The 24982-nt window shown below is 40.6% G+C and overlaps 1 protein-coding gene across 2 annotated transcripts in view; it reads left to right on the plus strand.

Annotated features, from left to right (window-relative positions):
* Positions 1–24982, plus strand: part of ALX1 (ALX homeobox 1) — a 42980-nt gene that overhangs the window by 12385 nt on the left and 5613 nt on the right. For both annotated transcript variants that reach the window (XM_073000305.2, XM_020777936.3), the window contains one exon: positions 8824–8952. In XM_073000305.2, the coding sequence (XP_072856406.2) occupies positions 8824–8952 (129 nt within the window). The remainder of the gene's footprint in view (positions 1–8823; positions 8953–24982) is intronic.

The raw sequence follows: 24982 nt of genomic DNA on the forward strand, positions 1-24982 counted from the left end.
TATGCAGACCTTTGTTGGCAAGGTGATGTCTCTGCTTTTTAAGATGTTGTCTAGGTTTGACATTGCTTTCCTCCCAAGAAGCAGGCGCCTTTTAATTTCGTGGCTGCTGTCTCCATCTGCAGTGATCATGGAGTCCAAGAAAGTAAAATCTGTCACTGCCTCCATATCTTCCCCTTCTATTTGCCAGGAGGTGATGGGACCAGTGATCATGATCTTAGTTTTTTTGATGTTGAGCTTCAGACCATTTTTTGGCATTCTCTTCTTTCACTCTCATTAAGAGGTTCTTTAATTCCTCCACATCTGCATATCTGAGGTTGTTGATATTTCTTCCGGCAATCTTAATTCTGGTTTGGGATTCATCCAGTCCCGCCTTTTGCTTGATGTATTCTGCATATAAGTTAAATAAGCCGAGGACAACATACAGACGTGACAGACTCCTTTCCCAATTTTGAACCAATCAGTTGTTCCATATCCAGTTCTAACTGTTGCTTCCTGTCCCACATATAGATTTCTCGGGAGATACTTAATTTAGGGCAGTTTAATTTTCAGAGGTTTCCCTCTAGGTGTAGGAGTGATGGATTTTCCCATTAAATTCAGTGAGTCTGAATTTCAGTTTAATTTCAGTCAGTAATTCCCGCTAAATACATTGAATCAACTGCTGACAAGGTGAATGACCTATATTCAAATTCAGTTGACTCAGTTCGTTTACTGTAGTCGGGACTAGGAAGTGGATTTAGGCCATGTTTCCAGATGCTGGCTTTGCATTGGCAGCTTAAAGCTGTCCAAGTGATGTTTTTACTAGTATAAAAATGATTTTGCATTGCCCTAGGCCAAATCACAGGAGCAGATAGAGTGAAGGCTGCTTAGATTTGGTCCTTCAGGATTGCACTGTTGATTTTTAATGTTGTGGTCCTGGTTTTGGGCCCCTCCTGCTCTCTGGGCCACCTTATGGCTCATGATGGGTGATAGTGGCAGAATCTGATTTATTTTAGCTGGCACGAGGTACAATAAGTGAGGAAATGTGCCGCTTGTGTATGTCATGTGCTCTCTCTGGAACAAAATCACTGTTTTTATTTGTATTCTTTTCCCTGTCTTTGAGCTTGTTTACTTCATGCTCTGAATACCCAGAGAGTTCTGTGCCTATTGAACTACATGCCTGAGTTTTTGCATTTCTGATCAGCCTAGTGAGAAAAGCCAATGCATGAAAGTGGGGTTCATGCTTCTGCCGAGTGGCAATAGAATTCAATCATTATATTAAGCAATTTTCAAAGGCCTGACATCATTAGACACAAGCATCTGGCCAGGCAAGGATAACAAGCAGCAGATTGTTGCCTTGAGTTCTTTTGGTTTTTTTTAAATAGGCAAGTGGTTAGTTTATCTTTGCCAAGAGTTAGTTTTAAGTAAATGGATGTAAACAGAAACATTTGAGGGTGGAGAGAGAAGGTAGTGTCATTGTTATAAATGTGGGGTTCCTTCCCTATCAGTTCCCCTGAATTTGAACAAATTGTTTTATTTAGTTTAACCCAGTAATTTAGCTGGATACACTCCACATATCTCTCCAGATCCCGGCATTTCATCAAGATCCAATTTAAGTTTTGTCCTGCCTGCATACATGCAGAGAGAGAGAAAGAGAGAGAGAGAGAAAGAGAGTCAGCCTGAACCTAATTTATCAAAGTGGTTCTCTTTCCTTCCGCATGTCAGTGGAGTAATTGGCACCCAGCTTACAGAGATTGCCAAGGACATTTTCAATGAAAAGGGCCTCATTACTAAATTCCCATAACATGTTTCTTGTGCCTCCTGCAGAGACAGCAGGAGGGGAAAAATTGATTTCTTGTAACCTTCGGCACAACAGATAATCCGCATTTGCCAACACAGGGTGTGATCCTGTCGTTGGCTATGAAGTGCTTGAGTTGCATTGGCATCAGAGGGAGCTATGCAAGAGTAGCAGAGGCCACAGTGGTGCTTAAAGCTAGGTATGACAGCTAGGAGTCAATGTTATGCTTTGATTGTTTAGGGCCATTTTTCAAAACTGTCATGTTAAATTTGCAACAGGGGCTATGGAAATGGAAGTCTTATCCTGGCTGCATCAGGTTCTAGTTGATGGGGGTGGGCGTTCTGTTTGAATCTGAGAGAACAAACGCAATAACCCCTCCTAGTGATTAACGATCAACTCAATTTCACCAACTTTCTTGGTAATAATTTCCTGCTCTGATATTAGATTTGAACAGCTTTAAAGGCTTTAGAGATTTCCTTGTTTGCTAACCTTTAAGCACAACTGGAGAGAGAGAGCAACGTCAGTTTTGTCTGGGGCTTAATGCTGTGCAAGTTGATTTTTTAATGTTGTGGTGTTTGGAACCATTATCTGCTGGCATTTGTAATCACTGAGGTGTCTTTTGATTTGTGTTTATGTATTATAGTATTTTTAGATCCATTAATTATTTGAAGGAAAATGAAGCGGGAGGAAAGAGCTTGGGAAGCAAACACGGTGTTCATAATGGAATAATACATTTGCCTCAACAATGGCACATTCACTGAAATGAATGGACTTGTTTGTTACAAGCCACATCAATGCCACTGATTTTTAATGTGTCTGTTCTACTTAAGACTGAGAGTGAATTTAGCCCACTGTGAACTTTATAAGAATAGGTGTTTGAAAATGATATCCACAAGTATGTGACTACCAATATGAATACAGCTCTGATCGTAAACCCATTTCTCGGTGTAGAGGCTAGCCCGGTGTTTGTGTTTTTTGCATTATCAGGATCACCACATGTTACCTGTAAACTACTGTAATGTGCTTTGCATGGGTCTGCCCTTGATGACAGTTGAGAAAATTTATGTAGTTCAACATGCAACGGTCAGATGGCTACTAGAATTTGCGTGATAGACCATACAAGTGGACCCTGCAATAGAAGGTCTCAGTAATGGGTTTTCAAGGTGTTTTTAACTGTTTGAACTAATTGTTTTAATATTCTTATATGTTTAATTACTTTTAAATGCAATTATTTATAATGTTTTTAGTCAATTGTTTTTAATAATATGTGAGCTACTTTAGATCTCTTCACTAGAAGAAAGATAGTACAAAATGCCATTAAATAAGGGAAAACTTAAAAAAATAATTTACAAAACCCAGGTATGTTATCTCCAGAAAGACTTCTATCCAAAGCAAAATATTCACTGAATTCCATTTTTATTTTTCAAGTTTGCTTAATTTCTATAGCTACCAATCATGTTCAGACCACCTTCAACATGCTTTGAAAAGTATTCCTTCTTTAAAAATTAGACTCACTGAAGTATACTTTTGCTTCCCTTATTGTCTCCATCTTAGCTGTCATGGCAGTGGCGCCTAGCAGCCAAGATTGCTTTTAGAAGATGTAAGATCTCTTACCAATTTGATTCAAGTTCAGAAAATTTGGTTTTGACCTTTAAAGCCCTACACAGTTGAGAACCAGGTACCTTAAGAACATCTTATCAAAATACCAGGCTCTGTTTGTTTGTTTGTATGTTTAGTTAGTTAGTTAGTTACTTAGTTGCTTAGTTACTTAGCTACTTAGTTACTTAGTTAGCTAGCTAGCTAGCTAGTTATTCTATGTAAAATATTCATAGGCCACTTTTCACATAAAGGATCCAAGGCAGCTTACAATATTAAAAGAAACAACATTAAAAGTTAAAATAATAAATTATTACAATATTAAAACAAAATTGAACATATATTGTATTGGAACTTATAAATAAGAGCCATTTTAAAAGCACAAGGAAAACAACAGAATACAATAATCTCTTTAAAAATCTCCTTGGTCAATCAGTCATTTAAAGGAAAGCCTGCTTGAAAAGAAAGGTCTTTGCTTGTGGAAGGACAGCAGAGATGGGGCTTGTGGGAGGGAGTTCCGGAGTTTAGGAACAGAGAAAGCCCTCTCCCGTGTGCCTCACCCAATGTGCCTGTGAGGATGGATGGGACCACGAGAAAGGCCTCTCCTTTGATCTTAATGCTTGGGTAGGTTCATAACATTTTGGTAAGATGCATACATATTGGTAACCACTCTGGGCATATTTAAATAGATCAGAATAACTTGAATATTAATACCTAAAAATAGCACAGGACAGAGATGCAAGAAAGAGGAATCAACCTAAGAAAATCCATTGGACATGTCAGCTGTGAATGATGGGAAGTGTATCAGTTGTAGGGGTGTACCTCTTGTTTGAAAATTTAACTGAAGGCTACAGATATCACCTCTTCTTCCACTGTCTCCAAAAGGGCCATAAAAAGGATTTACAAGGTCAACTAGTAGGGAATCATGACACCTATTTGAGGAGTTTAGGAACAACTATAAGATAGGGATGTGGTGGCGCTGCAGGTTAAACCACAGAAGCCTCTGTGCTGTAAGGTCTGTAGATATTCAGCTGTAAGAGCGAATCCATGTGACAGAGTGAGCGCCCGTCGCTTGTCCCAGCTCCTGCCAACTTAGCAGTTTGAAAGCATGTAAATATGCAAGTAGATAAATAGGTACCACCTTGGTGGGAAGGTAACAGTGTTCCGTGTCTAAGTCACACTGGCCATGTAACTATGGAAGACTGTCTTCGGACAAACGCTGGCTCTATGGCTTGGAAATGGGGATGAGCCCTAGAGTCGAACACGACTGGACAAAAATTGTCAAGGGGAACCTTTACCTTATAAGATATTCAGAAAGAGATTACTGAGATTATTTAAAAGTTCCCAAGAATGCTTACACATAGGGATGTGATGTGCTAGGAATATCTGATGCACAACTATTGCTTTAATCCTATGGACTGGCATTAATATCCCACACGAGGGCTCTTCATCCTGCACCAGTCATAATGCAGTGGTTTCCAAATGTTTTTTTTTTATTTGTGGTTCCTTTTACTTGCTGTGCACTGGCTGTGGCTCCACAGTACAGTAGGACTGCTGTATCCATGGGATCAGTACCTGCAGTTTCATTTATCAACTATGTGAAAAAAATAATAAAATAAAATAACACATGAATACACCTTCCCAAGGTGTACTACCAAGACTGGCCACTAGATGGAACCAGAGGTTATGCTATATACAGGTGGCTTAATGGAAATTCACTTATAGCCTGACTTCCTTGAGGGAAGCACCTCAAGTAAAATGGAGAAACCACATTTTTTGAGGGACTGGGGTTAGGGAAGACTGTCTTTGGAACAAGATGGCAGGAAACCCAGTCCTTTGGCAAGACTGGGCCAGCGTTCCCTCTCTCCACTATATACGGACACCAGAGATGCAAGATACTTTGAGTGAGGGGGAGAAAAGGAAGGGGGAAGGATGAGAGGATTCTGTGGCACCCTGAGTGGGTTTCCCAGTACCCCACAGAGCCACAGCACACAGTTTGGGAAACAGTGGCATAATGTGCGAAAAGGAGATGTGGAATGGACATGTGCCAGTGAGAGTCATGGGCAACGGCATTTATCCTCCCCTAAGTGTGATGACCCTGTGATGTCAGTAGGATGGAATAGGTTGAATGAGTCCAATGTTACTACCTGTTTACCATAGTTCACCCTGATATCTTAAGACGACCATAATCAGTCCAGATCCTTGGGTATGAATTTTCCACCAGCAACATAGAGTGATTTCTTCCAGTGTGTGATAACTTACTTGAATATCCAAATGCATTGTAGAGATAGAATAGGGTTGTGATTCACTGCAAGTGCAACTAGGATGTGAAGTCTTTGTTGATCCAGGAGGAAACAATGAGCTGAGGCTTGGCATATGATTGCCATTTATCGGAGCATTCAGGTGACTGATTTCTGCTCCAGAAGTCCCTCCTCTTTACCGTGTCATTCACAATATCAGAGTACTCACCTTTCAAAGGAGTAATCTCTTTAGGAATTGCATGCTAGTGTAGGAGGAATCAAAACCAAAACAAACAAACAAACAAATGGGCAAATCCCTTCTCTGATAAATCATTGTCTCTGACACCTCCTTCCTCTGTTTCTCCTTCCTCTTCCCCTTGACACTCCTCTCTTTCTCTCTCAGTCACGTCCTTCCCCTTCCCTTTGTCTCTTTCTTAAGTGGTTAGGAAGAAAAGGGCAGATCCTGTTGGCTGATATCTGAAGCCGCTGGGTGAAACATGTAGCTCATGGACTGCAGACTGACCACCCTTGCATTCATGATATAAGCTGTCTTGATGGGGGCTAGATCAACAGTCCAGGGAATCCAGCACTCTTATTCTGGTTGATCGGAGATTATAAGGGATTTTTTTTTAAACCAAAGGACCATCCCAGATCATCAGTTCTTTAAATGGGCATATTTGGTATGGCTGGTTGTTGCACCCATCAAGATCAGGTTTCTGCTGAGACCCATGGCCAGCTGAAAGATTTAGGAAAAGCCGGGCAAAACCGTCACCTCCATTGTTGCCTTGATATACTGGATGTCAACTTGGAGAATGGGCTAGATTGCAAATTTGACCAAAGCTGCTGTGAAGGAACAGCCCTGAAATCTAGGACTGTCGCTGATTGTAATGGCTGAATCCAGGACACTTAGAGGAAAGAACGTTGTTCCCTATCTATGAACATGTTACCCATTCATTTAGGTACCCTTCTGTAAAAATGATTTGCATCCTATAAATACTGTCATGAGCACGTTCAGTTGCTTTCCCTGGAGCTAGTGTCAAACCAAGTGAATTAGCCCTTGGGTATGCTTTTAAAACATTTATTTCAGTGGAGAAAAAAAAGAGAAGCACGGCTTGTTATGTGCCTTCAAGACCAAGCTGACTTACAGTGACCCTAATAGGGCTTACCAATTAAAATCCCCCAGTGAGCTTCCAGAGCTGAATTGAGATTCAAACCCAGGCCTTCAGAGTCCTAGTTCATCACTCTATCCACTGCACAACACCAACTATCTCCCTATTCTTTCCCACTCTTTCTGTCACTGTCACACAAATTTTGCTACAGTAGCACATGACAAGCTGTAACAATAAGTGCTTTTCCCTTGTCCACAGTGTAAAGCATGGAAGTAAAATGTGCATGTGCACGTGTCTTTAAACATGCAGAGCTTATACAATTATTTGCAAGGAGAATGACTATCCTAGCATGCTGAAGCTCCTGATAACAGCAGGGAAAGGATGGGGCTCTCCCCCCACCCCCATGGAAATCACAGCTCAATTATGAGTGGTTTCAGTACGTCAGTGTATTCATTTATGCAATAAGAGCATCTTTCAAAGCATTGCCAGACGCATTTGTAGAACTAGGGAGTCCTTTATTCTAGGTGTTTAATTGGATTTAGTTATCTGCTCATCCAACAATTGGATCAAGGAAACAAATACAGTTTGGCAGATTTCCCAAGTATGTGAATTGCTGTTATCTATGAGGATGGAAAGTCCCTGCTGAGGTTGCAAGATTTTTTTTTTTTAAAAAAAACCTTGCTGCTTAATAAATAGCTTTCAAGTGCCCCTTTTCAAAAAGAGTGACTGCTCATAAGTAGCCTTCCCCTAAAGCCTGGTGATTTAACCTTCACTCACCAGATACTCCTGGTTTGGTTAAGATGCGGAGCTGTGGAGCAGATCTGCTTCCAATCAGTTTGACTGTTACCTTGATCAGTGCGTGGAAGCTGGCTGTGTTGCTTTCTGCTGAATGTACCCTCACATGCTTAGGATTAGGGTCGAAGAAGCTGGGAGTCATTTGCCTTCAAAGTTTGGATTTCGTCACGCATGAAGAGAAGCAGAGACAGTAAAAGTCTCCTTGTCTGTTCGACAAGGCTGTTTTCTGAGACACAAAGATTGCGAGGGGCAAAGCCCTCCGATGTGTGAATAGTGCCCTAGTTCTGTTTTACACCCAACCCCTGTGGTTCTGTTCCTTTTGCTGTGGTCTCCTCTTCTTGAATTGGCTAGCTTTAATAAGTCATTCTTGTCCTATAAACATGACTGGATGGCTCATTGTGCTGCAATAATTTTGGCATTTTTAACATTTGGTAAATGTGGCAGCTAGGCATGAAACCAGGACTCCTTGTAGTCTTCTGCAGACCTTGAAAATGCTGCATTTCACCCAGATTATAATTATATACTACACTACTCTTGGAGGAGCCTTGTGGCGCAGTGGTTATACTGCAGCACTGCAGCCAAAACTGTGCTCACAACCTGGGGTTCAAATCCCAGGTAGCCGGCTCAAGGTTGACTCAGCCTTCTATCCTTCCGAGGTCGGTAAAATGAGTACCCAGCTTGCTGGGGGGGGGCAATGTGTAGCCTGCATAATTAACTTGCAAACCACCCAGAGAGTGCCTGAAGCAGCATGTTTTGCTCTTTTATAATTATATGAATCCCCCAGTCAATTCAGTGGTCATGCAGTCTGAAGGGAGTTTTAAACCAAATAATAAACTCTTTTCCCAGTTCTGCTCTTCTGATTTCTTCATTCTTGCTGCCAAAATATCAAGGATGCTACAAGCAGATTAAAATGCATGTATACTGTATAAATTATTTTTTACCAAATGCCGGGGGGGGGAGTGGAAGACAGGAGGGCATGGCATGCTCTGGTTCATGGGGTCATGAAGAGCTGGACACAATGACTAAACAACAAAATATAAATTACTACTGTGTTGGTCAGAAAACAGCTTAAGTTTAAATGGTACTTTAAATGTAACCTTCATCTCAGATTTCCACAACCACTCCCAGGTGGAAATATACTTATGACATATTTAAGAAATAGTTGGCTCCCCCCCCCCCATGCACCAACCTAGCTGTTCCCATTTGGTGCACATTTGACATTAATTTCCATCGATCTGGGAAATTTTGAAAGGACTGAGCAGGAGAGAACTGTTCTTCACTATTATAACTGTGTTTTTCTCCAATGTAGGTCTGGTTCCAAAATCGTAGAGCGAAGTGGAGAAAGAGAGAACGATATGGCCAGATCCAACAAGCAAAAAGTCACTTTGCAGCCACCTATGATATATCTGTCCTACCGAGGACTGATAGCTATCCGCAGGTATTTAATGCATTGAAATACTAGTTCTGTTTTCACAGCACACAAAACACTGGTTCTTTTTGCTCTGCAGAAGACATCATTCATCAGGTAGCACAGGCATTATATACAGATTACATTATGTTTAAATTATAAACTCAGATTTTCATTGTCTTTTGCCCTCTTCTAGAGCCATGTGGAAGCTTTTGTCTGACTGAGGGGCTCTTGCATGGACAACTGTTACATTCTGTGAAGAGACAATCTCTGCAAGTGTTATGAAAATGTTCTGAAGAAAAATATGAGCAGGGGAATGGAGTGTCCCTGCCTTATCCTCCCATCACTTTACAGTGGGGTCTTGACTTACGAATGGCCCGAGTTACTAACATTTTGACTTACGAACCGCTCTCATAGGAAAATATTGACTTGACTTACGTACTTAGATTTGAGTTACGAACTGAAAAAAAAACCTGAAAAAAACCACGTGGGAGGCACAGAAAGTGCAAAATGTGAACTTTCAGGTAACTGTTGGCCAGTGAAAAGGGTGCCTGTCTGCTTCCTCACTCCTCCCAGCGTTTTAGACAGTCTTCAGACTGCCTGGTACTGTACTGCCTGGACTGTATTTTCCCTGCCTTCTCTGAACCTTTCTTGACCTAAGAAAAAAAGAAACAAAATATCCCCCTCTAGTGGTCGAAGGCGGAATAGCAGCTTCCCATTAGTTTCTATGGACGGAAAAGAGCAGATACGGATCAAATGGTTTTCAATGCATTCCTATGGGAAATGCAGATTTGACCTGCAAACTTTTTGACTTGAGAACCGCCTTCCAATACGGATTAAGTTCTCAAGTCAAGACCCCACTGTATTGCCTTGTAAATACAGAGAGGTGACTCTCCTCTATCTGTAGATGCTTCCTACACCATTTGGAATGCTGGGCTGTGTCTCTGGTGGAGGACAGCTTTCTGAAGAACAGAATTGCCAAGAGCTTGGCATTTCTATTCAGGCCCAGAATTCCCTAGTCATTGTGGTAACTGATCACACAGAGCAACATTTCCAAGCTTTGGGATGATTCAGAAGGTTACCCTTCACCAGTGACACAGTGGTGGGTCTGGACACTCTTCCTCCTCATGTATTTATTCAGCATATTTTTATAATGCCTAAATAGGGCTAGATAGATTATCTCAGTGTATCTACTGTACACTGCAACTTTATAGCAGTAATTGATATGAATACCACTGTAACTCTCATTGTTCCAACTTTCAAAATCTTGTGAAAGGTGCTTTGGTGAAATCAGGGTTTTTGTTCATCTGAGGCCCCTTCCTACTACCTCCTTCTTATAGCACTCTCATTTTTTCCTGTTAATTGGAGGAGCAGAGGAAGCATGTATGCAATACTTTCAGAAAACCAGTTATATTTGACATTAGAATGTTATGATTTTATAACTAAACTTAAAGAAAACATTTACACACACAGACAAATTATATTTAGATAACTTTCTAAGTTATTTCTTTTCCCTTTCTTTTCTTGTCAGCAAATTCAGAAATCAAATTATCAAAAGATATTTCTCTCAGAAGGTCCCGTTTTACGGCTATAAAAGATAATGTCAACCGTCTTGACTGTACCATCATCAAATATATCTTATATTTTAAACAAAGGTTAATCTGAAGAATGTTCTTTCTCCCTGGCAATTCAAAATCAGCAGAATTAGGTGAAGACAGAGAAATATGACAACATTTGGAAAAGCTTCAGCCAAGTCTATATTGTATATTATCTTCAAATAATTATGGCCACGCTGTCTCACTTCTTTGCAGCAGAGATTCCCACATCCCTTTGGATTTTTAAGAAACCTTCATGCTGCCCCCATCACTCTTTGACCATCAATTTCAACCTCTAGAATTTTGAAATCATAAATTAAAACTGCACTGGTATAGCTCAGTGGGTTGGAGTACCCGGCTGTAGAACCAGGGTGGGGCATTTGAATACCCACTGTGCCTTTTGTGTGTTGCTGATGGAGTCATGTGGCTTTTTGCAAACTGCCCAGTCCCAGAGCACCACCAGAAGAGGAGGGAATATAAACCATTTGTGAGTGCTCTCTACTTAGAATACCCTCGTAGGACCATTGTAAGTGGGAGTCAACTGGACTGCACATAATAACTACTATTAATTTGTGGAACTAATGATGATGATGATGATGCATTAGCTGAAGGAAGACAAGCCAAGAGCTTGTCTCATTGGATGGCAGACTAGGTTCAGTCCAGTGTAAGTGTGCACAGAATATCAATCTTTTCTTCACTCTGTCAGTTTGCCATTTGGGTTGTAACATCTTTCCACGGGGGGGGGGGGGGAGAAATGACTGATTACATAGGTCTCTAAGCCATCTTGGACAGTGACAACAGAAGAGAGAGGAAGAAGTAGAGAAGGATGTTCTTCTCACAATTCCACCACAACAAAGATAGGGAGAGAGAGCTGAAGACATGCAGTGGCAAATGGTGGATAACAGCAGGCAGCAGCGCTAGCCACATATTGTTCTCTTTCCTTCTTTCATGCACCAGCTGCACGTACCACAGGCATACCATCCGAGGGCGGCCCTCTCTAGAGCCCAGGGCCATAATTAGGGTAGAGCACCTTGGTCTTTGCCCCCAAGGCACCAACATTTACAAACCACCAAAATCTAGAGGTGCATCTACTAGAGAGTGTTAAGAAAATAAACAATAACACGTCCTAGCCTTGTCTAATCCCCCCCCCTTTTAAAGCAGGATCTTTCTTTTTCTTTTGGAGGGATGTTACATTCTCTTCCTCTTTTTTCCTGTGGGTGGGTGTGCCTTCCCCTGCTGCTTGTGCCCCCCAAAGCCAGCTGTTTTAACACATACCTGTCTCTGAGAAGTGTCCTCAGATTCAGGCAACTGTGGAACAGCTGGCTTCAAAAATTGCCTCTGATGCAGATGTGGACAAACAACGAGCGATACTGCTGCCTGTCTACACCTCCTTCTTGTCTTTGTCCTGGGGCACTGGCAGTACCTTTGTGCTGCCTTTTTCTTCTTGCTCCATTGAAGGAAGCAGGAGCTATAGAATGGAAAACACCCACATTACTAAAATATTTGCCAGTCTGAAGGCTCTTTGAAGAGCACTGAACTCCCTGGAATTTCTTCATGCCAATCTACAGGGCTGCATGAACCCATTTCAGAACAGGACTCTGCAGTATCCTAAGAAACTGATAAAACATTTTAGTTTAGAGTACTGAGAAAGTTACAGATCATTGAGGTAGGCTCCCACTAAAGGGTCTGCATCCCTTTCCAGAGTTTCATGATTTTGGGAAGAATGGTCCACTCTTGGGGTTCTTGGAGGAAAAACACAAAGGTGGGATATAGATACAATTCAAAACAGTCTGGCCATAGTTGAATTGGGAATAGACTGGTGTTCTTAACACAGCCGGTGGATGCAATAATTTGTCTCCTTCACTTATGGTGAAAGGATACTACTATCGCTGCCAGCAGACTTTGCTTTCCAATTGGTTTAGTGCAATTCTGAAAGAAAACAGTTGCCAACTGTGCAGCAATGCCAATGTTGATGTGGCGTCTCCACATGTGAGGCCCTTATAGGTGAGTCCTGGGGCAACTGCCTCCTCCCTGTGACAGTCTTTGCTCAAATAGATCCTGACTGAGGTACATTAAACCTTCCGCTGTAGCTCAGAGGATGACACTACAATTTTCTAGCATAGAGTAACGCTATCCATGGTTTGACGTAGATACATTGTCTGTTCAGAATAACCTTTCCTATGCCTGTTTTGAGACAGATAGGTAAGCTTGAAAGATCCATGTGTGAGAAGATCTTTCAATGTGAAGAGTTTCACAGTTATTGTGATAGCTTCCGAGTTTGCAGATTTCCTTTTAACTAGGGATGTGCAGATGTGTGAGATTCTCAGGAAGTGGATAAACTGCCTCTCTGTCCCGTTCTCCCCCCCCCCCCATGCTGTTGGAGGTTTTCCTTCCTTTTCCAGCATCCAAGGGGGTTGCAATGAGCATGACTTTATGGATGAGTATGATGTGGTGCTCTACTTCCTGTCACAGATGGGTGACCTTGTGTGGCTGCCTGCCTTTAGCTCCTCATTTCCAAGGAGGATTAGCAGAGGACAGGGCAATCTGGTGCATGCTGGAGGTTTTCTCTCCCCTGCTCCAGGTGCCAAAATCAGTAGTTACAGCTTTGGTCTGTCTGCTGTTATTCCATGACATATTAATGGCTGTGCACTGTGTTCAACTGAATGCTGAAAAACTTAACTGCACCAACCTTATTTGCACATTTCCATGGCAACCCTGGGAGGGAGCAGAGTCCAGAGATGCTCATGAGGTAAAACAGTCCCCTCCACAGATCCCTCATGTCACATCTAGCATTCATGGCATTTAAAAGGTTAAACTTTGAGTAAAAAGACACTATGAAATGAAAATAAGGGAAGGGAGAGCTGAAGGTAAAAAAGACCAGGACATCCCTGGCATTCTCAGATTTTTCAGGTCAGCAGGCTGTAGTAACTACATTCCACATTTTGTTTTGTTTCCTTTCCTTTTCTGTTTTCCATAGTGCAAAGTGAGGGACCTTTCTGAGTACAGACCAGGTTTCTTGCAGATTCCCCACCCCTTATTTTGAAACACATACGTTACTAGGTCTAGGTGTGCACGTGTGTGCAGATGAATGCCTGCTTTCCTGTATGGACTTTCGGATGTAAGGTTCCTTCCTTTTGGTTTTGTTTCACTTATTGGCATGGTGGTGGTGTCACTGCCGAAGCTCATAACATCTGTCTCAGGCATCTCTTTTTCTTGGAAGAGGATTCAGTCACAGTGTCTCCAAAAGGACAGGTTGGGAACTAACATGTGTGCCCTTATTCAGATGTGGTCGGGGGGGGGGGATTCAGTGCCCACCCCTACTTTTGGCTAGACTATATATTAGGTGTTTTGCACAGTATTTCTGGACAGATGAACACTCTTACAAATTCATAAAAGCCCAACCAGATAGTAAATGTCTCCCACTTTTTGTCATATCGTTGTATAATTTTGCTCTTTAAATTCATTTGTTAACTATTAGGAGAAATCTAACCTGGTGTAGCATGATAAGGCATCATTTTGAGGGTTGTTCCCTTCCCCCTGGCATTTTATCCCCTGCTTGAATAAAAATTCTATAAAACCAGTAATTGTAGCCAACCATCTGGTTTCTTTTTATTCTGTTCTGCGCCCAGCCGTTAATTGTATAATTTTATTTCTCCTGAAACAGATTTTTCAGGATTTTCCCCCTTTCACAAATGTCAGAAAGTATTGTAATCAGAGCAGCTGAAGTGTTTACAAAGATAAATAATTAGCTGTTGGAAAGTTGTGTGAAAAGGAGTCTAAGGGAAATTCTTTCAACTGTTCCCAAAGTCACAAAGTTGGCTTCTAAGTAAAATGTCAGGCACTAACGTTTGTCTGGCAGAGCTTCCATTTCTTTTTCCTTTTGTTTGGACAATCTGGCAGAGACTTCTAGGTGATTGAGGGCCCACTCACAGATTGTAAAACCAACTATAAGCTAGCTATCCAGAAACAACGTTTCAGTTTATAACTTTTCTGCCGTTGTGAAGCTAATGAGGATTCTCTGGCATATTCACTTCTGTAGAAGCAGGAAATAAATAAGATGTACTTCCAAATAAAATGGTTTAAACTGGGAGATTCCAATGGAAGGAGAATAGCAACAATGTCCATTATTAAATATGTGGTAGTTCTGGTACCAAAGACATTGAGTTCATAAAAATGTCACCTCATATTTGATGTCCTTGAATACATCTGTCCAACTTGGTAGCTTCTTCATATTTTGGATTACAGTTCCCATCATCCTCAGTTATTGGATTGCAGAGTTGACATACATCTTCCCACTCTTTGTCTACAAAGGGGAGAATGTGTGGCTCAAACTAGACAAATGTTAGCAGTGGACACTGTTAGCCCATTTTTATCTCTTGTGAGAGATGTTCATTAGCGAGAGATGTTCATTAGTCATAGCATATGCTTTGAGGAAATCACATTGTAATAGGGAAAAGGGTTAGCTGGAGGAAATGCACATTTCCCTTAATTTCTACTTTGAGTCAGTAGGTGGACGCATCTCCAGGGTGATGTAAATGACTTCTCAAAATGTCCAGTCATATAAGAGGCTGTCATAATGAGCCACTTTCTATATACTATAATTCAGGGCACCTTCAGATGACATCCATTCAGATATCATGACACCCTGACCATGGAAGGAATTGTTTAGCATACATGTGGTGGGAGTTCATACTGTCCAATGGCATGCAACCATTTCCAAAAGCAAAGTAGCTGCTTGAAGAGACGGAGAGTATCTGCTCCCTGAGCTCTCTGATGGCCATTGGAAAGCAGTGTGCAGCAGCTGTTCTGTGTTTACTGTGGTGGTTGCTATAATATCCTACTGGAACATGTTGCTGTGGGACAGCTTTGATCAAGTAGCCATATCTACTAAGTTTCTCCTGCAGGTTTCCCCTCCCTTTGCATTGTCCCTGGCACCATCATATTTCTCTTTCTAATCTCCTTCATCCACATTGTTCTGGGGAGTCCCCATCTCTTTTGAACAGAGTTTTTGGGGACATAGGAGATCTACAAAGAAAAGGGGCAAATGGCAAAAACACCCCCCCAGACACCCACCCACACATTCACAATAACAACATCCTTTTCTGTTAGTGAAAGCATTCACCAGATCCAAATACCTTTCATGAATGAAATGGGGGCAGTTTCAGTCTTTTAGGAAGGGTGTTAAGCTAACCTTTCCAAGTCCCATACAAAATATTTTTTTAAAGGACAGACACCAAAAAATGAGTCAACTGGTGTCTAAAATATGACTTCTGATGCTTCCTGAATCTGCGTTAAGTTATGTTATCTTTTATAAGTTACAGGGGGAGACACTGATTGATGTCAAAAATTCACAGTCTTTTCTTATAGCTATTTCAAAGCACTTAACTCCTCTGCACATGCAATTTTTCAGACCCTGCTCTGAAGCAGGTAAGCTTGGGGATACCTCCTATTACTTTACTAGAAGTATGCAAATTTGTGTTTCTGGATTGCAGTTCTCAGTATTCCCTAGTCACACCTTGCTTTGTCACAACATTGTACTAGCTTTCCTGAAAGTAACAAATAATATAGACTGGGGTGGGTGGGTGTGGTCCTCTAGATTTTGATCTGCTGCTCAAGGAACATAGTGATGCAGAGAAAACTCAGTAAACTCTCCATCTCCTCTACTTAAGCTGTCTCAACATGATGAGAAACCTCAGTAAGGCATTTCAAAGTCCGACATCTCTGGCTGAAAGTGAGACAAAAGCACCTTTCCCCCACTCTAGGACTCTCTAATTTCTAATGTCCTTTCGGTTTGAGAGGAAAAGCGTGCACACACACAGAAGTGTGGAAGAGCTGGTTTGTTTTCAAGAAAGATGCAAGCTGTCCACCTAATGCTTCAAAATCTGAAATAAAGCTGCTGTCACCCTGGTTCATATAAATCATACATTTATGCAAGTTGTGCAGTTTGAGACAAAACATGGCAATTTTTCACCAGAATTTTTTTTTGCACAAGACTTCATTTTTCCCAGTGCAAGAACTTTACAGAAAGTGTCAGAAAGTTCCTTGCTGTCTTTGCTGAGGAGAAAGGAAACCTGCAGTTCCTTGTCTGTGCCTACCATTTACTAGAACAGAAGTGGTGGAGTAGCAGCTCTGTAGCAAAGTTTGGACTTACTTTTTGTTGTTCATGTTAGAAGAAGCAACCAATAGTCACTCATTATGGTGTTGTACAAGCAACTGGCTACATTAATCATACAGCTTTCTACTCTTCTGTCATTCTCTTTTGAGGTGAAAAAACTCCTAGGTTTGATTTGAAAACAGCATAAAGCATTAGAAAAAAGTCCTGTCCAAATTCCTCAAAAACACCTTCTGAAAGAAATGTCTGAAAGTATCTAGAAATAATTACTCATTATACTTTGCTGTTGTCGGTAATGTAATTTTGAAAAGTAACTTCTTGCATCTTTGGCATCCAAAAACCTAGTACAGGTAGCTACATTATTTATACTCCACTGCTTCCAGGCTCTGTTCTATAGGCTGTGCTACAGAGGTAGAGATTTTTCTGGCCAGAGGAGTTCAGGATACACAGTTCTTCCTCTTATTTTACCTTTGCAACAATCCTGTGTGATCAGATACGTTGGACAATGAAGGCCTGCTGATCTTGATTTTTGCAGAACTGGACAACTATTTTCCTCAGTAGAGAATTGTTACGTTGTTTGAAAGATTCAAAGGTTCGATCCAGGATGTTTGTGGAGTAAGGAAAAGATGTTGCCTGGTGAACTCTCATGGCTTCTATATTGCCTCATAACCAAGAGCATCAATCCAATATGTAAGGATGCATGATCTAAAATATCAACTTGCACAATACATCAGATCTAGCATCTTCAGCAGGGATCAGGGCTAATGCTTCTCAGTTGCCCACTCAGGACCAGACGACTTGGAAATACTTTGGGTACAAAGATATCTCACAATAATGAAGTTGTTGTTGTTTAGTTGTTTAGTCATGTCTGACTCTTCATGACCCCATGGACCAGAGCATGCCAGGCCAATAATGAAGTAGTACAGTGAAAATCCACTTGCACTTTCTTCACCTGTACTCTAGAGTGTAGCTAAGCTCATAGGGAAATGGAAAGACTGTGATACTATATGAAAGCTATTCAGGCATTAAAGCCTAATTTTAGAGTAGAGGTGGATGCAGGATGACAACTTAAGTATGCACGTCAATCCCACTCCACCATTCCTATAAGTATTTGAGATTCTTTGTGTGAGAAATGTGAAGTTCTGAAGCAGTGACTGTAGGCATGCTCAGCTTAATGCGCTTACAGTGCTGGCATGATCAGGAGCCAGAGCCTTCAATTCCACAGATACTGTAACTGTGTTGAGCTAAACACACTTACAATGTCCATTTGAGAACTTCACGTTTCTCATCCCACTTGGGGAGGGCATGCTGGAGTGGGCCTTCAGCTCCACCACCCTTTTAGCTCTCAACAAAATCTCAGGCCTGGATAGGCTAAGATGTCATCAATCCTGGCAAGAAAAAAAGTCACAGTGTTTAAACCCTGATGATTATCTCAGTTTAATCATCAATCCAAATGGAGACTATGGCCAAGAAAACAAACAAACAAAAAAGCCTGAAACTTGGAGGGGCATATATGAAAGAACTAGAAAATATAATGAAATGTAAAGATATGTCACTGGACATCCACACTACTGCATTTCCAGTTATAGATGTGAAAGATGGACACTAAAACTTGTTTAAAACATTAATATAAAATACAGCTGGAGGAGAGCTTTATGGATACCAGGGCATGCCAGAAAACCAATGGATCCTAGCTAAAGCCAAGCCTCAGCTCTCTCTAGGGGCAAAAATGATCAAATTGAGACCGTCACACTTTGGGCACATCATGAGAAGGCAAAACTCATTGGAAAAGACAATAAAGCTAGGAGTAACAGAAGGCAGCAGGCCGTGAGGAAAACAAAGCATAAGATGGATTGACTCAGTAAAGGAAACCATAGCCTTGAATTTGCAGATGTTGAGTAGGTCTGTTAATGAGAAGAAATTTTAGAGGTCACTCATTCGTTGGGTTGCCATAAGTTGGAAGTTACCACAATGATATATTCTTTATAGAGAAAATAGCTCAAGGAGCATTTTGATGTGGCCAAAAATCAACAAAATGCAAAATTGGGACAGGAAATTTAACATCCTGTTGGTGTTGAGTTGCTGACTAATTTTCCATGTGCTACTTCAGTGCTTGAAAAAGCGCTGTGTAATGTAGGGGTTAGAATCAGAACAGGGAGCCTCAGGCTGTGTAGTCCAAATATGGCCTTCAAGGTTTTCCATTTTCCATGATACCATCATCTGGTCATTTTCCCCACCCTGAAAGGAAGAAATACTTCTTCTAAGGCTTTGATCCTGGCAATAAAAGCTTTTGGTTAAAAGGTGGTGGAATTTTTGCCTTTGAGAAGTGGTTAGCCAGAGCAGTGGTTAGCCAGAGAATTTCTCAGATTGATTTCTTCTTTTGCGCCAAAGGAATGTCTCTATCCTTGAGTTAGAGTGCCCGGACTGGGGATACCCTGATTCAAACCCCATGCTCAGTTAACAAGCTCCCAGGGTGACCTTGGGCCAGTTGGTGTGAGGATAAAAGACAGGTACTGGGATGAAAAGTAGGAGGAAAGCCTGGTAAGTAAAATACCATTGAGTTGAAGCTCTAAGGGAGGTTAGGCATCAGCATGTATGGATGTGGGACCTAATTACACGTGGATGTCCATGGAAACAGATGGTACCACCATCTGTTTCCATGGCACAGGAAGTCTTCATAGCTAACCTGCCCATATTGCCGTGCTTTGAGGACCTCTTAGAGCAAGGCATTGGTGACTTTTCATGCTCTGAAAGCTGTGAAGGAGCCATTTCTCTGATGCAGCATTCCTATCTCAGGAAAGCTGTACACTTGGCTTTATACAGTGTTTCCACAGTCAGAGAGCAGCCAGCATCACGGCCCTTCCAGTGAGGAGCATGCATATGCAGTTTGCCACCTCCATGCTTTGTCACCCAGGGCAGATGCTTCATCTCCGATCCTTTGTGTAGTGAGAGACCTTGCTAATGGGTTCCTTTTAGGGAGTTACACGTTGACTTGCTGTCTTTGCTTCTCGTTCTGTTTCAAGTGGTGGTACACACAGAGACGAATAAAAACAGTGAAAAATGTAAGAATCCACCATTCCATTAAAAATGAATAAAAGATAATACTTATTATTGTGTCATGGGCATATGCATACAATCAGCTGTAGTACAACCAGCACGCATAGGGTCAAAGCTCTGGGATCTTTTGAGCAACAGAGACTATGATATCATCAGTCATCCCCCTCCTTCCTCTGAGATTGCCTGTGATGTTCCCCGTACCTGGAACTGGTGGGCATTTTACCTGGAACTGTATGTTGTTGCAAATGTCCTTGCTGTAATGAGAAGTATTTAATGGTGGCTTGGTCTTGAATGAGCAATTAAGAGCCAGCTGCCAGTAATCTATCACAATGTATGCTTATGTGTGGAAGCCATATAAGTCTAGGGTCAAATTTTGTCATCTCCCCTGCACAAGTGTGAATAGGTGATGGGATTCTGACCATTGTCTTGACTGGCTCCTTTTTTGTTGATAGGGCATGATCCAGCTGCCAGCCTGGTTGGACTCTGCTTGTGGGGGTACTGCTGTCTGTGGGGACTGACATAATGAGTGCCTGCTCTTCTAAATTTACCACTGCATCCTTGTGTATGGGTCTAGATATACTTGTGGGAATCTGTTCTGCCTCTGGCACTTTTCCAATTCATAAAAAAAGTGAGAATGTGTGATTCTGTGTTGTAATCCAAAGGTGTGAGGAAATATATAAATATGCACATGATCTTTGTTAAACTTTGCATCTTTATTTCACATCGGAGCCCTTTATGACCATAGTGTGCATGGGGAGCTTGAATCAGCAATAATCAGAGTTACAGGCTCAAATTAAATACTCCATATGGTATATATTACATGCCACATGGCATTTGACTAAAATATGTTTTTGTTCTGCATGAAGCTGACAAATAACCACAGAGGCTCTCAGTCCTTCATAGAACTGTTAATTTTGATTTGTGGCCATACCACTTTATTCTTGGAAGGGTCATAATGGCCCTAATACTTCCCGCTAGAAGTACTTAAAGTACAACACTGGATTGAACAAGTCACATAGACAGCAGTGCTGATTATTCTTGCAATTATTGTTTCTGTGTTTTCACTTCAAAATGAAGGAACCTGTGACCCTCCAGGTTATCGTTGACTGCAGAGACATTCATACTGGAAAACAATGTTTCCATAACTTGTCCAAGACAAGTGATTTAGAAGGAGACTATGGTCAGTTGTCATGACAGCATTTGAGAGGTCCAGCAGATAATCGGAGATACACTTCTTTGTCAAGTTCTTGGTGTCGACTGCCCACCAAGATGATACAGTGGTGCCTTGCTAGACAATTGCCTCGCAGGACGATTAATCCGCAAGACGATGGGTTTTTGCAATCGCTGTTGTGCTTCGCAAGATCATTTTTCCTATGGACGATTTTCACAAGATGATGTTTGGGTCTATGCTTTGCAAGACCATTTTTTTTAAAGACTGATGCTTTGCAAGATGGTTTTTCCCCCATTGGAAAGCATTAAATAGATTTCAGTGCATTCCAATGGGGAACCGCATTTCGCAAGATGATGTTTTCTATGGATGATTTTCGCAAGACGATGATTCCCCCCCCCCATTGGAACACATTTAATAGATTTCAGTGCATTCCAATGGGGAACCGTGTTTCGCAAGACAATGTTGTCGCAAGACAGCGATTTTTGGGGAACAAATTAACATTGTCTTGCGAGGCACCACTGTAATATGATACCTATCCCATAACTATTTTTAAAGTACATTGAAATGGTTCTATAAAGTCAGTCAACTTCAGAAATCCTTGGAGTTGACCCTTGAGGCATAGGGCTTCAGCACTGGGGGGGGGGGAGCAATATGCCAAGGAGTAAAACGTTTGCTAGGGGTAGATCTATCTTGGAAAGAACTCTTAGATATTCTGTCACCCTACCTGTGCCAGAGCTCATTGCAAAATAGGCTCTTGATGTGTTAGCATAATCTCTTTCCTGTTTGATGGTGCTGGGGCAATTACAATGATGTGCAGTTTAAATATCAGCAAATGCTACATTAAGGTTTGTATTCCAGGTCACGATAAACAAAAGGTATTCCTCCTCTTCTTTAATTTTCAAAAGAGGTAGCCCTGTTAGTCTGTGCATATTAGGCAAAATCCAAAGGAAACAAGACCACCGCCAGCAACAACAAAAAAGACAACAACCAACCAACAATTTAAAAAAAACCCTTCAAAATCAGGAGAGATTGATGATAAATGATAAATCTTGATGATAAATTGGTTATTAAGGTACATTTTGGAGTTTTTGCCTAGCATACCTGTTGATCTGAAAAAAAGAAAAAGAAAAAAGAAAATAGCTCATTGCTAAGATGCCTGCCAGCTTCCTGGATGTGGATTAGGATGGTTTCTTTTTTCTCATGAGGAAGTCCAAAAGGCTGAGAACTATTAGCAGAACTGTCTCTGTCCAACCAACTCAATTCAGCAGAGCTATGAAAAAGGCCAAGTATCTATATTTGAGAGGTCCAGCAGATCATCAAAGAAACACTTCTTTGTCAAATTCTTGATGTAGATTGTCCACCAAAGTGATAATGCGATATATTGAAGATAAATGCCAAAATATCCACCTTTCTAGTGGATCATCACTCCATTACTTTCTTTAAAGCAAACCTATTTTTAAAGAATCTCTTTAAAGAAAATCTCTTTTCAGTTTTTCTGTGACCCTTTTCTCTAAATATTCTCCTCCCCCACCTTCAAATGTATACAGTGTTGCATTTTGTAAAGCTCCTATGTGTGCTTAGTCTAATATCAATGTGGCTGGTTTTCCCTTTTGAAAGATCTTGTTTGAGGAGCCATACTTCAGTCCCTGTAGCTTGGATTCTTATCAATTTTTTTAAAATTGTTAGCGCCAAAGATGTTCCTTTTCAATTTATATTATCTGTCTTAAATCTAGGGACACTTAGTGTCATCTTTTTATGAATGGTGGTGCAGAAGAATAATTTTTCTTTTAAAAAATCGTAACTTGAAAACCCAGTGCCAATTTTGGCATAGACCAAGAACAGATAGTTTGCTACAATTATGACAAATTTGGTGCTGTTCTGAAGCGGATCAGTTTAAAAGTAATAATTTTTTGTTTGGGCTGCCTCCCCTTTTTAGAATTGCCTCATAGAATGTCGATATGCTCTGCCAACAGAGGATTATTGCTGCATACTCATAGTCATTGCTGTTATTAATAAATCAATACTCCTTCACCATGGTATTAAAAGATCTTAACTACAAAACATTCTAGGAATGATATTTTACCATCTACTACTAATGAAGTTCCTTTCTGCCACTCTGCATTGAATAGCTATTTTTCTCTATATATTGCATACTTGCAAAAATTATAATCTTCCAGCCAATTAAAGTAGAATTAGTTGTTGTGGGTTTTTCGGGATCTTTGAACATGTTCTGAAGGTTGTTCTTGCTAACGTTTTGCCAGTCTCTGTGGCCGGCATCTGCAGAAGCCAGAAGTAGCACTCTGTGCTCTGGTGCAGTTTGTTTGGGAGTAGAGTATTTATAGCTGTGAGATCAGCTTGTGTTCTTTTCAGGAGATGAGTGATTATGGTGATCAATGTGATCTGACAGCCATAAATACTCTACTCCCAAACAAACTGCACCAGAGCACAGAGTGCTACTCCTGTCCTCTGAAGATTCCGGCCACAGAGACTGGTGAAACGTTAGGAAGAACAGCCTACAGAACATGGCCAAAGAGCCCAAAAAACCCACAACAGCCATTAGATCCCGGCCATGAAAGCCTTTGCGAATACAAAATACAATTAGTTGATAAATAATCTGTCTTATTACTGAACTTGGAATCAAATGCACCTAACTAAATGTGCATGTTATCTCAATATCCATGGCTCATTGAGAGCTTGAAAGAATGCAGCTGATAACTATTTAAGAATTTTTGCCAACAATATCAGAAAAAAGAGAGCTTCTTCAGCATTTTTATTTTATTCTCAATTACAGAGAATAATAGCCAAACTAGCTTCCAAAATACACATATGCTGTTCATACTCTACCTCATGATGAACATACATTTTCCCTCATAGATTAAGTTACCTCTTCCTCTTATATTAATCAGCTAGACATGTAGGTGATTAATGGGCTGGTTAAACTAATTTAGCCTTGATATTTTACACACACCCATGCACATATATGTATGTGTTTGTGTACACACACAGGTATGTGCATGAACATACACAAACAAACTATAATAAGGAAATACATTGACGGATTCTTTCATAATTTCACAGTAACCACAAGAGCAAAATTCAAGATGGTTGTGATGTTAACAGAAACCAGAAGTGGGATCTATGTATGGGCTTATTCAGATTTCCCTGAATTGCCTCTTATATATACTGCATATATCACAGAAGATTTAAACAGGAAAACTGTTTGCTTTAAATCCAAGTGCTGTCCCCCTTCTCTCTTAACATACCAGAAAGGGCACTGATGCTTTCTGCTTATTGTAAAACAGGGGTACATTTACTATATATTCCAAAATAGATTTTTACATTCATTGTGTGTGTGTTTCAATTTTTTAAAAAGTTTTATTTTCTGGGTTTTAAAAATGCTTACAGTATAATCATATAAAGTAATAGGAGTGATTTTAATAGAGAAAATGGTTTTTAAATAGGACTGTGGAACACAAAGCACAGTAATTTTAAAAGTTATATTAGGAGAGATGTATGTTTTTCTGGATCTTGTAGACTTTTTTATTTTGACATTTATGTTTTAGATTCCCCCTGCTAAAAATCTTCTCATGGATTTGGGAGCTTTATGAATCTTCCGTTTATTTCTGTGACATTTCTTTTGTGGTTAAATTATAGAGTTTCAAGAACAAATAAATAGATAACCATAGGATGTAACATGGGAAACATTTGTCCAACAGTACTTAAAGCAGCTGTTGGTACATGGAGTTAAGTATCTAAAAAACCCTTCATTTGTACTTTACAATGCAAAGCATTCAATCCACCTGTCAAAGTTTTTTCTATCTCTTATGTGTCTCCAATATCTTCTGTTCATTGAGGTACCCAGTTGTACTAGGAAGTTCTTGCCTGAGATAAAAATAACAGCTGAAACATCCAAAGTTACTGATTCATATTGCTTCCATAGTTTCCCCAGTGCTAAGAATATGGACCGTGCATGCCTTGGATTAGTATATTTGATATACAAATATGAAGAATCCCTTATTCAGCAAAGGGATCCTGAACAGTAACAATAATTGCATGCAGTCAAGTCTGACTTGTGATGACCCTTTACAGGGTTTTCTAAGGAGAGAATACACAGTAGTGGTTTAC

Source organism: Pogona vitticeps, chromosome 5, assembly GCF_051106095.1.
Source record: "Pogona vitticeps strain Pit_001003342236 chromosome 5, PviZW2.1, whole genome shotgun sequence".
Lineage (NCBI taxonomy): Eukaryota > Metazoa > Chordata > Lepidosauria > Squamata > Agamidae > Pogona > Pogona vitticeps.